At 41.6% G+C, this 18,933-nt stretch overlaps 1 protein-coding gene across 4 annotated transcripts in view; it reads left to right on the top strand.

Moving 5' to 3' along the window:
- The window catches only part of LOC110498480 (uncharacterized), a 40,415-nt gene that overhangs the window by 1,227 nt on the left and 20,255 nt on the right, over window positions 1-18,933 (top strand). For 3 of the 4 annotated variants that reach the window (XM_090210542.1, XM_090210543.1, XM_090210541.1), the window contains exons 3-6: window positions 38-199; window positions 10,962-11,126; window positions 11,497-11,608; window positions 16,926-17,050. In XM_090210542.1, coding sequence (XP_090066668.1) covers window positions 38-199; window positions 10,962-11,126; window positions 11,497-11,608; window positions 16,926-17,050 — 564 coding nt within the window. Of the gene's footprint in view, window positions 1-37; window positions 200-10,961; window positions 11,127-11,496; window positions 11,609-16,925; window positions 18,285-18,933 lie in introns of those variants that run through there. The other variant, XM_036953755.2, reaches the window with a different exon arrangement.

Below are 18,933 nucleotides of genomic sequence, written 5' to 3'. Positions count from 1 at the left end.
GAGACTTCCTTAGGACATTGTTATCTTCTTGTTCCAGTCTACAGATGCAGAGGCTGCAGGTCCTGGGGTCAAACTGGAGAGGTCTGAAGGAGAGGAGGACCCACAGAACATCAGAGACATTCAGTCTGGAGCGCCCTCTGTAGCTACGGAGGACCCCACCACCCCAGCGCAGCCCAGGACCCGACGCAGCATCACGGAGGTCAGTGGAACACCGAACGCTGTCCTCAAGTCAGAGACAGACACCAAGACTTTAACTGTAACACACAGGCTCTTACACACAGGATCTGACCACAGATCAGACCCAGAGAGATTGGGGCTGGGTAGTCTGGGCAGTCCTCTTGCTCCCAGCTCAGAGTATTTACCAGTATTTCACCAGAGCCAGAGGATGGTTAATTCCCATGGTGATGGTGACGCGTTAGACACTGCCGGTGATGATCCGTCTTGTTCTTACACTGCAGAGATGGACCCTGGCAACATACCCTTGGGTTTAGACACACAGACTGATCTGTCTAGAGGGGACTGGAACCGGCGCAGTAGTAGTGTATACTCTGAAGGGTGCCTAGATAAGAAAGAGGAGGTTATATTGGCAGATGAGGGGACTGTAAAAGTGGAGGGCAACGTTCCTCCCACGTGGAATGCAGATAGTCACCTAGGAGACGGACACTCACAGGGCAGAGATTTCTTAGATTACAGGGGAAGCTTGGAGACAAATCCAAATGTCGCCACCCACTCCCCTTTACACGTGTTCAAGGATCGCGACCCAGTGTCCACGTTGATGGCACCTTCCGATTCACGCGGCCGTGTCCTTTTCGATCAGGTATTGAACTCAAACGACAGGGCTCAGGGAGGGGGAGCCACATCAGGCAATAATAAAGAGAAACGGTTCCTCTGCATGTTCTGTAACAAAGGCTTCAGCAGCTCCCAGAAGGTGGAGAGGCACCAGAGGGTACACACAGGAGAGAAACCATTCAGCTGTACCCAGTGTGAGAAGAGGTTCTCTCGCCAGGACACCCTGAAGAGGCACCAGAGGATCCACACAGGGGAGAAACCTTACAGCTGTTCACAGTGTCACATGCGCTTCGCACAGCCTGGTCAACTGAAGATGCACTTGAAGGTCCACACGGGAGAAAGGCCATTTGCCTGTATTCACTGCGGGAAGAGGTTCTCAGAGAGGAGCTACCTCAGGCTACACCAGCAGAAAAAACATTCCACTCTATAACATAGAAAGTAACCATTCCACTCGATAGCTTCTGACGTTTATATCAAACCCTGCATAAAAAAAAATGTCAGCTGAAAAGATCCACAGATGCATTTGGAATAACGAGAGTGACAGATTTCAGTGTTGAATATTCCTGGGTAGAATATTGCATCCAGACATGCGATATGTAAGGCATATATAAGCCTGAAAAGTATTTTACATAGTGTTTGTACTGTAATGTTTACAAATGTCTATTTCATTACTTCCATTCAACAATACATTTTTTCCCAAGACACTTTTAGTAAGAAAGTGAATGCAGTTTTAGTTTAGATATGTGTATATGTGGTTTTCATATGGTGTATTTAACCCTTGTTTATGTTTAATAAACACAAAATGGGTATTTTTATTCTGACTTTCATTGAGACTCCCTTTAATATACACTGAGTATACATAACATTAATAACATCTGCTCTTTCCATGACATAGACTGACCAGGTGAAAGCTGTGATCCGTTATTGATGTCACTTGTTAAATCCACTTCAATCAGTGTAGCTGAAGAGGAGGAGACAGGGTAAAAATGGACTTTTACGCCTTAAGACATTTGAGACATGGATTGTGTATGTGTGCCATTCAGAGGGTGAAGGGGCAAGACAAGATTTAAGTGACTTTGAACAGGGTATGGTAGTAGGTGCCAGCGCACCAGTTTGTGTCAAGAACTGCAACGGTGCTGGGTTTTTCCACGCTCAACAGTTTCCTGTGTGTATCAAGAATGGTCCAACACCCAAAGGACATCCAGTTAACTTGACACAACTATGGGAAGCATTGGAGTCAACATGGGCCAGCATCCCTGTGGAACGCTTTCAACACCTGGTAAAGTCTATGCCCCGACATATTGAAGTTGTTCTGGTGGCACAAAATAGCGGGGGGTAACTAAATATTAGGAAGGTGTTCCTAATGTTTGGTATACTCCGTGTACATCACATCGGATCTCACCCTATTCTGCATGCATCCGACAGCACTTTATAACCAATATACACTTGCTAAATATACCTACACATACCCACACACTAACAAACACCTACTGTACACGTCATAGTTTAGTCACATTTGTCTGCTGATTACTTTTGACTTATCACAGCTGACATATTTATGTCCACCATGATGGGTTTAAAAATAAATAGTTGCACACTAGGCAGGTAGCCTAGTGGTTAGAGCGTTGGACTAGTAACCGAAAGGTTGCAAGATCGAATCCCCGAGCTGATAAGGTAAAATCTGTCGTTCTGCCCCTGAACAAGGATAGTTAACCCACTGTTCCTAGGCCATCATTGAAACTAAGAATGTGTTCTTAACTGACTTGCCTAGTTAAATCAAGGTAAAAAAAACTATATATGATTTTTCAACGCCGATACCGATTATTGGAGGACCAAAAAAGCCGATTTTTTTTTTAACATTTTAAATTTTATTTATTTGTAATAATAACAATTACAACAATACTGAATGAACACTTATTTTAACTTAATATAATACATCAATAAAATCAATTTAGCCTCAAATAAATAATGAAACATGTTCGATTTGGTTTAAATAATGCAAAAACAAAGTGTTGGAGAAGAAAGTAAAAGTGCAATATGTGCCATGTAAGAAAGCTAACGTTTAAGTTCCTTGCTCAGAACATGAGAACATATGACAGCTGGTGGTTCCTTTTAACATGAGTATTCCCAGGTAAGAAGTTTTAGGTTGTAGTTATTATAGGAATTATAGGACTATTTCTCTCTCTACGATTTGTATTTCATATACCTTTGACTATTAGATGTTCTTATAGGCAATTTAGTATTGCCAGTGTAACGGTATAGCTTCCATCCCTCTCCTCGTTCCTACCTGGGCGCAAACCAGGAACACATCGACAACAGCGGAACCGTTCCATATTTTGTCTAACGGATGGTATCCCTAAGTCTAAATATTGCTGTTACATTGCACAACCTTCAATGTTATGTCATAATTATGTAAAATTCTGGCAAATTAGTTTGCAATGAGCCAGGCGGCCCAAACTGTTGCAAACTGTGCAATGAACGCAGGAGAAGTGACACAATTTCACCTGGTTAATATTGCCTGCTAACCTTTCTTTTAGCTAAATATGCAGGTTTAAAAATATATACTTCTGTGTATTGATTTTAAGAAAGGCATTGATCTTTATGGTTAGGTACACAGAGCAATGATAGTCCTTTTCCGCGAATGCCTACCACATCGATTACATGCAACACAGGACACGCTAGATAAACCAGTAATATATATATTATGATTATATATATTATGATATATATCATCAACCATGTGTAGTTATAACTAGTGATTATGATTGATTGATTGATTTTTATAAGATAAGTTTAATGCTAGCTAGCAACTTACCTTGGCTTCTTGCTGCATTCGCGTAACAGGCAGGCTCCTCGTGAGGCAGGTGGTTAGAGCGTTGGACTAGTTAACGAAAGGTTGCAAGATTGAATCCCCTCGTTCTGCCCCTGAACAAGGCAGTTAACCCACCGTTCCTAGGCCGTCATTGAAAATAAGAATGTGTTCTTAACTGACATGCCTCGTTAAATAAAGTTGTAATTTTTTTATTTTTTATTTACAAAATCGGCGTTGAAAAATACTGATTTCCGATTGTTATGAAAACTTGAAATCGGCCCTAATTAATCGGCCATTCCGATTAACCAGTCGACCTCATATATATATATATATATAGAAAAACTCCCAGTAATTTATTTATATATATATATATATACACTGCTCAAAAAAATAAAGGGAACACTAAAATAACACATCCTAGATCTGAATCAATGAAATATTCTTATTAAATACTTTTTTCTTTACATAGTTGAATGTGCTGACAACAAAATCACACAAAAATTATCAATGGAAATCAAATTTATCAACCCATGGAGGTCTGGATTTGGAGTCACACTCAAAATCAAAGTGGAAAACCACACTACAGGCTGATCCAACTTTGATGTAATGTCCTTAAAGTGTGTGTGGCCTCCACGTGCCTGTATGACCTCCCTACAATGCCTGGGCATGCTCCTGATGAGGGGGCGGATGGTCTCCTGAGGGATCTCCTCCCAGACCTGGACTAAAGCATCCGCCAACTCCTGGACAGTCTGTGGTGCAATGTAGCATTGGTGGATGGAGCGAGACATGATGTCCCAGATGTGCTCAATTGGATTCAGGTCTGGGGAATGGGCGGGCCAGTCCATAGCATCAATGCCTTCCTCTTGCAGGAACTGCTGACACACTCCAGCCACATGAGGTCTAGCATTGTCTTGCAGTAGGAGGAACCCAGGGCCAACCACACCAGCATATGGTCTCACAAGGGGTCTGAGGATCTCATCTCGGTACCTAATGGCAGTCAGGCCCCAAAGAAATGCCACCCCACACCATGACCGACCCACCGCCAAACTGGTCATGCTGGAGGATGTTGCAGGCAGCAGAACGTTCTCCACGGCGTCTCCAGACTCTGTCACGTGCTCAGTGTGAGCCTGCTTTCATCTGTGAAGAGCACAGGGCGCCAGTGGCAAATTTGCCAATCTTAGTGTTCTCTGGCAAATGCCAAACGTCCTGCACGGTGTTGGGCTGTAAGCACAACCCCCACCTGTGGACGTCGGGCCCTCATACCACCCTCATGGCGTCTGTTTCTGACCATTTGAGCAGACACATGCACATTTGTGGCCTGCTGGAGGTCATTTTGCAGGGCTCTGGCAGTGCTCCTCCTTGCACAAAGGCGGAGGTAGAGGTCCTGCTGCTGGGTTATTGCCCTCCTACGGCCTCCTCCACGTCTCATGATGTACTGGCCTGTCTCCTGGTAGCGCCTCCATGCTCTGGACACTACGCTGACAGACACAGCAAACCTTCTTGCCACATCTCACATTGATGTGCCATCCTGGATGAGCTGCACTACCTGAGCCACTTGTGTGGGTTGTAGACTCCGTCTCATGCTACCACTAGAGTGAAAGCACCGCCAGCATTCAAAAGTGACCAAAACATCAGCCAGGAAGCATAGGAACTGAGAAGTGGTCTGTGGTCCCCACCTGCAGAACCACTCCTTTATTGGGGGTGTCTTGCTAAATGCCTATAATTTCCACCTGTTGTCTATTCTATTTGCACAACAGCATGTTACATTTTTTGTCAATCAGTGTTGCTTCCTAGGTGGACAGTTTGATTTCACAAAAGTGTGATTGACTTGGAGTTACAGTGCCTTGCGAAAGTATTCGGCCCCCTTGAACTTTGCGACCTTTTGCCACATTTCAGGCTTCAAACATAAAGATATAAAACTGTATTTTTTTTTGTGAAGAATCAACAACAAGTGGGACACAATCATGAAGTGGAACGACATTTATTGGATATTTCAAACTTTTTTTAACAAATCAAAAACTGAAAAATTGAGCGTGCAAAATTATTCAGCCCCTTTACTTTCAGTGCAGCAAACTCTCTCCAGAAGTTCAGTGAGGATCTCTGAATGATCCAATGTTGACCTAAATGACTAATGATGATAAATACAATCCACCTGTGTGTAATCAAGTCTCCGTATAAATGCACCTGCACTGTGATAGTCTCAGAGGTCCGTCAAAAGCGCAGAGAGCATCATGAAGAACAAGGAACACACCAGGCAGGTCCGAGATACTGTTGTGAAGAAGTTTAAAGCCAGATTTGGATACAAAAATATTTCCCAAGCTTTAAACATCCCAAGGAGCACTGTGCAAGCGATAATATTGAAATGGAAGGAGTATCAGACCACTGCAAATCTACCAAGACCTGGCCGTCCCTCTAAACTTTCAGCTCATACAAGGAGAAGACTGATCAGAGATGCAGCCAAGAGGCCCATGATCACTCTGGATGAACTGCAGAGATCTACAGCTGAGGTGGGAGACTCTGTCCATAGGACAACAATCAGTCGTATATTGCACAAATCTGGCCTTTATGGAAGAGTGGCAAGAAGAAAGCCATTTCTTAAAGATATCCATAAAAAGTGTTGTTTAAAGTTTGCCACAAGCCACCTGGGAGACACACCAAACATGTGGAAGAAGGTGCTCTGGTCAGATGAAACCAAAATTGAACTTTTTGGCAACAATGCAAAACGTTATGTTTGGCGTAAAAGCAACACAGCTGAACACACCATCCCCACTGTCAAACATGGTGGTGGCAGCATCATGGTTTGGGCCTGCTTTTCTTCAGCAGGGACAGGGAAGATGGTTAAAAGTGATGGGAAGATGGATGGAGCCAAATACAGGACCATTCTGGAAGAAAACCTGATGGAGTCTGCAAAAGACCTGAGACTGGGACGGAGATTTGTCTTCCAACAAGACAATGATCCAAAACATAAAGCAAAATCTACAATGGAATGGTTCAAAAATAAACATATCCAGGTGTTAGAATGGCCAAGTCAAAGTCCAGACCTGAATTCAATCGAGAATCTGTGGAAAGAATTGAAAACTGCTGTTCACAAATGCTCTCCATCCAACCTCACTGAGCTCGAGCTGTTTTGCAAGGAGGAATGGGAAAAAATGTCAGTCTCTCGATGTGCAAAACTGATAGAGACATACCCCAAGCGACTTACAGCTGTAATCGCAGCAAAAGGTGGCGCTACAAAGTATTAACTTAAGGGGGCTGAATAATTTTGCACGCCCAATTTGTCAGTTTTTGGTTTGTTAAAAAAGTTTGAAATATCCAATAAATGTCGTTCCACTTCATGATTGTGTCCCACTTGTTGTTGATTCTTCACAAAAAAATACAGTTTTATATCTTTATGTTTGAAGCTTGAAATGTGTCAAAAGGTCGCAAAGTTCAAGGGGGCCGAATACTTTCGCAAGGCACTGTACATTGTGTTGTTTAAGTGTTCGCTTTATTTTTTTGAGCAGTGATTATATATATATATATATACACACACACACACACACACACACAGTGGGGCAAAAAAGTATTTAGTCAGCCACCAATTGTGCAAGTTATCCCACTTAAAAAGATGAGAGAGGCCTGTAATTTTCATCATAGGTACACTTCAACTATGACAGACAAAATGAGAAAAAAAATTCCAGAAAATCACATTGTAGGATTTTTAAGTTATTTATTTGCAAATTATGGTGGAAAATAAGTATTTGGTCAATAACAAAAGTTTATCTCAATACTTTGTTATATACACTTTGTTGGCAACGACAGAGGTCAAACGTTTTCTGTAAGTCTTCACAAGGTTTTCACACACTGTTGCTGGTATTTTGGCCCATCCCTCCATGCAGATCTCCTCTAGAGCAGTGATGTTTTGTGGCTGTTGCTGGGCAACACGGACTTTCAACTCCCTCCAAAGATTTTCTATGGGGTTGAGGTCTGGAGACTGGCTAGGCCACTCCAGGACCTTGAAATGCTTCTTACGAAGCCACTCCTTCGTTGCCCGGGCGGTGTGTTTGGGATCATTGTCATGCTGAAAGACCCAGCCACGTTTCATCTTCAATGCCCTTGCTGATGGTAGGCTTTGTTACTTTGGTCCCAGCTCTCTGCAGGTCATTCACTAGGTCCCCCCGTGTGGTTCTGGGATTTTTGCTCACCGTTCTTGTGATCATTTTGGCCCCACTGGGTGAGATCTTGTGTGGAGCGCCAGATCGAGGGAGATTATCAGTGGTCTTGTATGTCTTCCATTTCCTAATAATTGCTCCCACAGTTGATTTCTTCAAACCAAGCTGCTTACCTATTGCAGATTCAGTCTTCCCAGCCTGGTGCAGGTCTACAATTTTGTTTCTGGTGTCCTTTGACAGCTCTTTGGTCTTGGTCATAGTGGAGTTTGGAGTGTGACTGTTTGAGGTTGTGGACAGGTGTCTTTTATACTGATAACAAGTTCAAACAGGTGCCATTAATACAGGTAACAAGTGGAGGACAGAGGAGCCTCTTAAATAAGTTGTTACAGGTCTGTGAGAGACAGAAATCTTGCTTGTTTGTAGGTGACCAAATACTTATTTTCCACCATAATTTGCAAATAAATTCATAAAAAATCCTACAATGTGATTTTCTGGATTTTTTATTCTGTCTGTCATAGTTGAAGTGTACCTATGATGAAAATTACTGTCCTCTCTCATCTTTTTAAGTGGGACAACGTGCACAATAGGTGGCTGACTAAATACTTTTTTGCCCCACTGTGTGTGTGTGTGTGTATATATATATATATATATATATATATATATATATATATATATATATATATATATATATATATATATATATATACACATACATTCCCAGCAATGTTTTGGCACCAATTCAAATAGTTGATTTACTTCCATGTGACCAAACGCAAACTTGTTACTGGTCCCATCAGATAACATGTTAGAAGTTAGCAATACAGTATGCTGACCTCACCAGGTGGCACTGATTACATCCTGGCAGAACTTCTGCTTCAGCCTATCAAAGGTCTTAGATTTTCTACCCACCATCCAATGGCATTTCTTAAATATGCACTATGCAGAAATTGCTCTGCCATTTCCTGGTTGTTAAAATTCTAATATTTTACCTAATTTCAGTTTATGTGACAAAACAAGCAAGTATAGTGTAGAGAGTCATTGTACCATCTAAACCACTGTGAAAAATATTTTTCAGAACCAAAAAAGATAGCATTTTCAGCTGTTTGAAGTTGGTGTACAACACGCAAAAACTAAACTTAAGAACTGAAGCATAGAAATAGCTCAAATGGAACAGAGCTACTGCTTTTTAGACTTGTTAACGCTAGACAACATTTCACATTTTCCACATTATGACAAAATCCACATTTTTGGTTCATCTGTTTCACACACATTCATATGCTTGTATGAAAGAAAGTTTATCGTTAAATAAAAATCAAGAGCCTTATGGATTTGTCAAATAGCAGTCATGAGGGCTATTGCCATCCTCATCACTTCTAGGTGGCTGCTAAAGAGGTTGACTTGTAACCTCACATCAAGCTTTTTTGTTGAGGAATAAACTGTTCAATGTCAGTCCTTGATACTTGATTCAAAGCACATGTGACGAAGTGGAATATTATAATAATGCATAAACTATAAAACATTGTAGTGTAGACTACATAAAATATACTGATGACAGCCAAGTATCTTCCTACATTAAAGGGACATTTCTAACATTTTCAGTTGAGAGAATGCCAAAAATGTGCAAAGCTGTCATCAAGGCGAAGGGTGGCTACTTTGAAGAATATCAAATCTATTTTGATTTGTTTAACACTTGTTTGGTTACTACATGATTCCATATGTGTTATTACATAGTTTTGATGTCTTCACTATTATTCTACAATGTAGAAAATAGTACAAATAAAAGAAAAACCCTGGAATGAGTAGGTGAGTCAACTTTTGACTGGTACTGTAAGTGTAGCTTACATACAAATATACTCTTCCTACATTAAAGGGACATATATAAAAATGTTCAACTTTATATTCACCACCCCAACATCAACATAATGTGAAAATGGCGCATTCTATGTTTTGTAGTAAAAAAGATAGAGGAAGATAAGTGTTTCCAATGACATCATTGGTGTGCATTGCGTGATTATTAACCAATTATAAGTAGGCACTGGCTACTAATTGTCAACTAATTGGTTGATGTCACTAGAAACACTTATCTTCCTCTATCTTTTTTACTACAAAACATAGAAAGCGCCATTTTCACATTTGTTGATGTTGGGGTGGTGCTTGAGATGAATATGAAGTAGAAGCTGGCGGCAGGTAGCCTGGTGTTTAGAGCGTTGGGCCAGTAACCGAAAGGTTGCTAGATCGAATCCCCAAGCTGACAAGGTAAAAATCTGTAGTTCTGCCCCTGAACAAGGCAGCTAACCCACTGTTCCTAGGCTGTCATTGTAAATAAGAATTTGACTGACTTGCCTGGTTAAATAACAAAAAAAACATTTTGAAATGTCCCATTAAGACTGTTGATTCAAGCTGCAACACTGCCACCTGTAGGACGAGAACGAGAGTGCAAACTATTTCTATTGGACACTTTGGATCATCTTCCTCGAGGGAAAAAATATTAAGATTGTTGATTCAAGCTGCAACACTGCCACCTGTAGGACGAGAACGAGAGTGCAAACTGTTTCTACTGTACACTTTGGATCATCTTCCTCGAGGGAAAAAATATGTGTGACAAAGCAGATTATAAAAATGCATATAAAACCTTGGCCTACATTTAGGTGTACACATCCATGTAATCATATGCAATGTGATTATTTGGCAATAGCAGTTTGTTTGTGTGCGGGGGGGTGGCGACTCATGTGAGATTCGAACCCTTGCCACAATCTGCGACAATTACATGGACTAGGCACTTTAGACAGAGAGCAATTCCACCAGTCAATGAAATACACACGATAGCCTTGTTGCTTTGCTGATCAGAATGTGCTTTTGGACTGGCGTGCTTTAAGGATGCTTCCATGAACACGTCCAACTACATCTACGACTTTAATTGGCTGCAGAAGTTGTGCCAGGAAGTAATCACTGCCACCTGGTGAGGTTAGCAAAGGGCTAATCTGTGTTATCTGATGGGACCAGTTACAATTTAGCTTTCTGTCACTTGCAAGTAAAACACACATTTTAGTTGGCTTATGTGCATTTTCTGCGTGATAACCTGTTTAACTTTAAATGCTTGCTTATGTTTGCAAGTTTGGCCCCTCCATGTTGAATGTGTTTATTATCTTGTGTGTGTATGTATGTATGTACCTGAGGGAGTGAATGTCTGTATCACCTCTCTCTTCCAGGAGGAGGAGGGTCCAGAGGTGCTGCTGGTGAAGGAGGAGGGGTGTGAGGAGGGCCTGGGGAACCCTGAGGGTCCCATGGTCATGGAGGACAACCAGACTACACCTCCTCCTGAATCCACAGAGGAACCAGCTGAGCAGCACAGGACCAAACACAGTCTCACTGAGGTAAACCCACTGTGAACTACTGTCTGAATGTTATTAGGTCAGGGTCTGTATCCACGAAGCCTCTCAGAGTTGGAGTGCTGATTTAGGATAAGTTTAGCCTTTTAGATCATAATGAATAAGATTATATGGAAAGATCCTAGATCAGCACTCTTACTCAGACTCTTTGTGGATACGGGCCCAGGTCTTGATTAATTATTTGTGTCTTAAGTGTGGGACCATGCCTTTGAATTATCAAAACATTAAAGAGTGTCAAGTAATCAAATCAACTAACACACTTGCATAGTATTAATAGCAGTACCTCATTGCCCAATCAGAAGATGCTCCATATTAGATTTCATGATCTAACATCCTCTCGCTCTGTATCTTACAGTCAGTAGACATGGAGGATGGGAATCTTGATCTGTTGCTAGTCAAAGAGGAGACAATAGAAGATGGACCAGAGAGCATTGAGCTTTTGAGTGGACTAAAGATGGGGGAGCAAGGTAAGGGAGAAATACACTGAGATTGCCAAACATTAAGAACACCTTCCTAATATTGAGTTGCACCCTCCCCACTCAGAGCAGCCTCAATTCGTCAGGGCATGGACTCTACAAAGTATTGAAAGCGTTCCACAGGGATGCTGGCCCATGTTGACTCCAATGCTTTCCACATTTGTGTCAAGTTGGTTGGATGTCCTTTGTGTGGGGGGCCATTCTTGATACACACGGGAAACTGTTGAGCGTGAAAAACCTAGCAGCGTTGCAGTTCTTGACACAAACCGGTGTGCCTGGCTAAGGCTGTGGTGGTCGCGAAATTTTGTCAGCTGGTGATTGCCAAGCAAATAACTGTCTCTCCCACGGTAATTGACCATTAATTAACATAAACATATTTAGCATCTCCTGGCTACAACATATTGCCTACATCTACATTTTAAAAAGTATAATAAATCCATTTAATATAGCCTACACCATCACAATAAATCCATTATTTATTTTAGACAGGTCTAAAGAAGCATGATATGAAGAAAATGTAGTCTATTTCAGAATGTAAAGGTTTTCCTCCTCTTCTTCTGAAGAGGAGAGGCGAGAAGGATCGGAGGACCAATATGCGGCATGGTAAGTGTCCATGGTTCTTTTAATAAGAAATACTCAACATGGGCCTCCCGGGTGGCGCAGCGGTTAAGGACGCTGTACTGCAGCGCCAGCTGTGCCATCAGAGTCCCTGGGTTCGCGCCCAGGCTCTGTCGTAACCGGCCGCGACCGGGAGGTCCGTGGGGCGACGCAAAATTGGCCTAGCGTTGTCCGGGTTAGGCAGGGCTTGGTCGGTAGGGATGTCCTTGTCTCATCGCGCACCAGCGACTCCTGTGGCGGGCCGGGCGCAGTGCGCGCTAACCAAGGTTGCCAGGTTCACGGTGTATCGGAGGACGCATGACTTTCAACCTTCGTCTCTCCCGAGCCTGTACGGGAGTTGTAGCGATGAGACAAGATAGTAGCTACTACAACAATTGGATACCACGAAATTGGGGAGAAAAAGGGGTAAAAAAAGGGGTAAAAAAAAAAAAATTAAAAAGAAGAGAAAAAAAAAGAAATACTCAACATGAACAACTGAATACAAAAACAATAAACGTGGAACGAACTAAAACCAAAACAGTAACGTGTGGTGAAAAACACGGACACGGAAACAAACACCCACGAACAAACAGTGAAACCCAGGCTACCTAAGTATGATTCTCAATCAACTAATGACACCTGCCTCTGATTGAGAACCATACTAGGCCGAAACATAGAAATCCCAAAATCATAGAAAACAAACATAGACTGTTCACCCCAACTCACGCCCTGACTATACTAAATAATGACAAAACAATGGAAATAAAGGTCAGAACGTGACACAGAAGAACAGAATAGCTGTGAGTTGTCCTTATGTTAGGTCCTGATCTGGCTATGCCAAATGACTGTGCCAAATGACTATGCCAAATGACTGACTAGTTCATTTAGCAGACAAGATTTGCTTAGAATTCCGTGGCATTATTTTATAGTATGAAGAATACAATTGAACAAAGCTGAATAAAATAGAAAGGATATTTTTGCGGTTATTCTGCGTTGGGTGGTTAACAAAGAAATAGGTACTCCTATATGCTTAATTTATAGTTATTAATTTGTAACTTTAGTTGTGATACAAACGTTGGGCTATATGTTTTGATTTGTAATACATTGGAAGGCTGCATGATGCGACTCTAATGATTATTTGAAAAAAATAGCTTGAAAGGCATGGGCTCTGCTTAGTTTTTTGCGCAGACTGTACACACTACATCAGTCACTCATTCACAATTTGACAAGCACTTGATAATGCCTAGAATTTTACTGCGGCAACCCCTTTGTGTGGCCGTAATGCACCCTAAAAAAATCCATGCCTTTTGCGGCCAGTGGCCATTGTGCCCTTCTCCCTGAGTGCTGCGTGCTCCTTCAAGTGAGCGGGTCTTTCTCACAGGCTACAAGTGAAGATAGACACATCGGGGACGCAACTGCGCGTGTCCTTATCCAATTCCAAGGTGCATATTGAATATATTTCAAGAACTGTCCACATTTACTTTTCGTCAGCCAACAAGATGAGTAGGCCTAACGAACAGCAAAAGCACTAGCCTTTGTCAATCTTTTGTCAACCTTTGTCGACCTATTCTGTGCAATAAATAAATATTCCAAACATAGTCTGGGACAGTTGTGGGATGCGATAGATCCCAAATGAATACAAACACTTACATAAAAAAATTTTTTTTACGCAATGTGGCTGACGCAACACATCAGAATGTTTAGCTTAAAATGTTAGGCAATTTTTTTAACATTATAAGCGCAGCATTGCGCACATGGTAGTAGGCTATAAGCGCGGATGTTCCATTAGCGGAAAACACCTTTGTCAAGAGTGACCACAAATGCAATTATGCATGCTTTTATTATACATTTTATTTTTTATGGTGAAAATTATCTAACCCAAACTTGAAACTCATGCGCTGCTTATGTATGCCAGTTAGGCTATACACCCCTTGTAAAGTTATTTGGCCACTTTAGTTGTGATACAAACCTTATTAAAACATATAGGCCCATAGGCTAGACCACATGAGGTGTGCTACTATGATTAGAAAAAGTTGCAAACAAAAGTCATTGTTCTTATGCTGGGCATCATTCACAAGTGATAGGCTAATATTGTCACACATCAGACTATTCCTGATTTATTCTTGTCTGTACATATACTAAATAATAAATGTGTGAAATTTGTGTTGATTTAGAATGGACCATTATCATGCACCTGTTTCGAAACAGGGGCAGCGGGAAAAAATACATGTCATCTATGCACTTATTGTAAGTAGCAAATGGAGGATGTTTTTCCCCGTGATTTATTTTCATTCCAGCCAGGTAGGCTATACTCCTGTTGTAAATATAAGAAATGTTCTTAATATTAGGAAAGTTGAGAAATAAATATAGTGGCCTAGCCTATAGAAAGCTGATGGGTTCCTCCTCTTTTTAAGAGGCCATCACGCAATTGCATAGCCTATTGAAATGTTGCTCAACATGAGCTCATGGGCTCTCATTAATTGTTTGATTAGATTTTCGAATACATTTGCATTGTCAGAGTGATTAGAAGGACAATAGAGTGCTGATTACAAGGCAGTTAGCAAGTTTGGTAGGCCACTAATGACAAGCAGCAGCATCAGAGCTTGGAGAAGCCTAATTACTATGACTAAACGGTCACGCCGAATTTGACTGCCTTCATGACTTGTGACTGCTGGTGTGGCGGTAATACAGTCACCTCAACAGCACTATGCCTGGCACCTACTCCCATACCCCGTTCAAAGGCACTTAAATCTTTTGTCTTGCCCATTCACCATCTAAATGGCACACATACAGTGGGGCAAACAAGTATTTAGTCAGCCACCTATTGTGCAAGTTCTCCCACTTAAAAAGATGAGAGGCCTGCAATTTTCATCATAGGTACACTTCAACTATGACAGACAAATTGAGAAAAAAAATCCAGAACATCACATTGTAGGATTTTTAATTAATTTATTTGCAAATTATGGTGGAAAATAAGTATTTGGTCACCTACAAATAAGCAAGATTTCTGTCTCTCACAGACCTGTAACTTCTTCTTTAAGAGGCTCCTCTGTCCTCCACTCGTTACCTGTATTAATGGCACCTGTTTGAACTTGTTATCAGTATAAAAGACACCTGTCCACAATCTCAAACAGTCACACTCCAAACTCCACTATGGCCAAGACCAAAGAGCTGTCAAAGGACACCAGAAACAAAATTGTAGACCTGCACCAGGCTGGGAAGACTGAATCTGCAATAGGTAAGCAGCTTGGTTTGAAGAAATCAACTGTGGGAGCAATTATTAGGAAATGGAAGACATACAAGACCACTGATAATCTCCCTCGATCTGGCGCTCCACGCAAGATCTCACCCCGTGAGGTCAAAATGATCACAAGAATGGTGAGCAAAAATCCCAGAACCACACGGGGGGGACCTAGTGAATGACCTGCAGAGAGCTGGGACCAAAGTAATAAAGCCTACCATCAGTAACACACTACGCCGCCAGGGACTCAAATCCTGCAGTGCCAGACGTGTCCCCCTGCTTAAGCCAGTACACGTCCAGGCCCATCTGAAGTTTGCTAGAGAGCATTTGGATGATCCAGAAGAAGATTGGGAGAATGTCATATGGTCAGATGAAACCAAAATAGAACTTTTTGGTAAAAACTCAACTCGTCGTGTTTGGAGGACAAAGAATGCTGAGTTGCATCCAAAGAACACCATACCTACTGTGAAGCATGGGGGTGGAAACATCATGCTTTGGGGCTGTTTTTCTGCAAAGGGACCAGGACGACTGATCCGTGTAAAGGAAAGAATGAATGGGGCCATGTATCGTGAGATTTTGAGTGAAAACCTCCTTCCATCAGCAAGGGCATTGAAGATGAAACGTGGCTGGGTCTTTCAGCATGACAATGATCCCAAACACACCGCCCGGGCAACGAAGGAGTGGCTTCGTAAGAAGCATTTCAAGGTCCTGGAGTAACCTAGCCAGTCTCCAGATCTCAACCCCATAGAAAATCTTTGGAGGGAGTTGAAAGTCCGTGTTGCCCAGCAACAGCCCCAAAACATCACTGCTCTAGAGGAGATCTGCATGGAGGAATGGGCCAAAATTCCAGCAACAGTGTGTGAAAACCTTGTGAAGACTTACAGAAAACATTTGACCTCTGTCATTGCCAACAAAGGGAATATAACAAAGTATTGAGATAAACTTTTGTTATTGACCAAATACTTATTTTCCACCATCATTTGCAAATAAATTCATAAAAAATCCTACAATGTGATTTTCTGGATTTTAAAAATATTTTGTCTATCATAGTTGAAGTGTACCTATGATGAAAATTACAGGCCTCTCTCATCTTTTTAAGCGGGAGAACTTGCACAATTGGTGGCTGACTAAATACTTTTTTGCCCCACTGTACATACACAAACCATGTCTCAATTGTCTCAAGACTTAAAAATCCTTATTTTTTTCCTGTCCCCTCCCTTTGTGTCTGTCATCTCAATGTCAAGGAAAGAGCATGTTTTGTATACTCAGTGTACATACAGCCTACATATAGGGATAGATCTTCCATTGAAATAGTGATGCACCTGGCTATTATTTTTTTTCATTCATACAATTAAATCAATACAACTTATGTTTACATACAAAAACTCAAATTATAAATGTATGAACTTGACCTGGTAATTGACAACAAAAAAACTAAATATAAGTCTATATTCTAACCTCTTCTTGCAGGTGGTTGGCTGCAGGCTAACAGGGGAGACTGGGTGGCCATCTTGGATTCCCAGAACCAGACGGGTGCAACCAAGGGCCCAGGGGACATCACTGAGAAGGCCAGGACCAGAGGCGACATAGTGGAGGTCAGTGGATGGGACAGCGTTCTCAACTCTGGGCTGGGGAACAACACTGTTAAACACAACCAGAAACAGACTGTTGAACCCAAAACAATAACCAAACTTAGTCACCATGACAATAGACTGTCTGAGACCAGGGCAAGGTGTAGATTTGGTATGCGGGGACAAGGAGGTGTCCGTATGCGAGGGGAGAGAACAACAGACACAGACTGGGCTAGCAATGCTCCGTCCTGCTCCTATAATTGTGATTCAGAGACATTGGTGGCGCCTCAGGTTAACCCCCTAATAGGTGCTTCCTTCAGCCTGCCTTCTATAGGATCTATAAACTGGAACATGGACCCTGCAACAACACAGACATTCCCTGGCCTTCATCCTCCTCACACTTTCCTAATGTTAAACCAGACTTCCGACAATGCCAGTGCCTCAACACCAAATGGCTACACAAGCCCATTGACAAATTACAGTAGCAGTAACTCTATCTGCAGATCCAGTGGCAAAGAGAAGCGCTTCCCGTGTTTGTTCTGTGGGAAAGCCTTCAGTTTCCCCAAACAGGTGGAGATCCATCAGAGGATGCACACAGGGGAGAAACCCTACAGTTGTACCCATTGTCAAATGTGCTTCGCTCAGGCTGGTCACCTAAAGAGACACCAGAGGGTCCACACAGGGGAGAAACCCTACAGCTGCCCCCAGTGTGAGAAGAGGTTCTCCCACCAGCACCAGCTGAAGATGCACCTGAAAGTCCACACGGGAGAGAGGCCGTTCGCCTGTACGCATTGTGGGAAGAGGTTCTCAGAGAGGAGCTACCTCAGGATACACCAGCAGAAAATGCACACGGCCCATGTATAGTGAGTGACATGTAATGTAGTATTAGTTTGTTTGTAGTTAAATCTGTTGGTTTTGGATGTAGTAGTGAACTGGATGAAGTGAACCGGATGAAGTAAACCGAGGAAAGAATGAGTATGATGAGACAGAGTAGATGATATGGTTGGTGTGAAGGTGTCTGTAAAAACTCTTCACTGGTATAAAGTATTGAAAATATGTGAAAGGTAATGTTGAACCTTTTCCAAAGTTTTCTCAAATGAATTTTATCAAAGCGATGGTACTAGATTTACAGAAAAGTGTACCATAGTGAGACAAGTTATTCAACTTGTCACGTATCGTTTTGTGCAATAGAAGTACTATACTTCACGTTATGTGAGTATATGACCATTTTGTTGAAATTAAATTCAAAATTGACTCTGTGCTGACTGACTTGGTTATTTTTGTATCATTTTAGGGACTGAGTTTCCTTTATCTCAGTCTGACCAAAACATTATACTTCATTCATGACTTTGCCTGCGCTTATCTCCGTTACATAATTTATTTTTATCCTGATAATTCCTGAGCAGTTTCCTTCTTCTCCGGCAACTGAGTTAGGAAGAACACCTGTATCTTTGTAGTGACTGGGTGTATAGATTATTATTTTATAGGGCAAGGCAGCTCTAACCAACATCTCCAATCTCGTCTCACTGATTGGGCTCCAGGTTAGCTGACTCCTGACTTAAATGAGCTTTTAGAGAAGTCATTAGCCTATTCACATACTTTTTCCAACCTACACTGTGATTGTTTAAATGATGTATTCAATATAGACAAGACAAATACAATAATTTGTGTGTTATTAGTTTAAGCACACTATATTTGTCTGATGTTGTGACTTAGATGAAGATCAGATTAAATTTGATAACCAATTTATGCATAAATCCAGGTAATTCCAAAGGGTTCACATACTTTGTCTTGCCACTGTATTGACTCAAGACATTTCAGGTTTATATTTTGTATTTATTTGTAAACATTTCTAAAAACATAATTCCACTTTGACATTATAGGGTAATGTGTGTAGTCCAGTGACA

This window comes from Oncorhynchus mykiss, chromosome 19 (assembly GCF_057628025.1).
Source record: "Oncorhynchus mykiss isolate SJ-2025 chromosome 19, ASM5762802v1, whole genome shotgun sequence".
NCBI lineage: Eukaryota > Metazoa > Chordata > Actinopteri > Salmoniformes > Salmonidae > Oncorhynchus > Oncorhynchus mykiss.
Note: the sequence above shows the minus strand (reverse complement) of the source record. Positions and strands in the feature narration are given on the sequence as shown.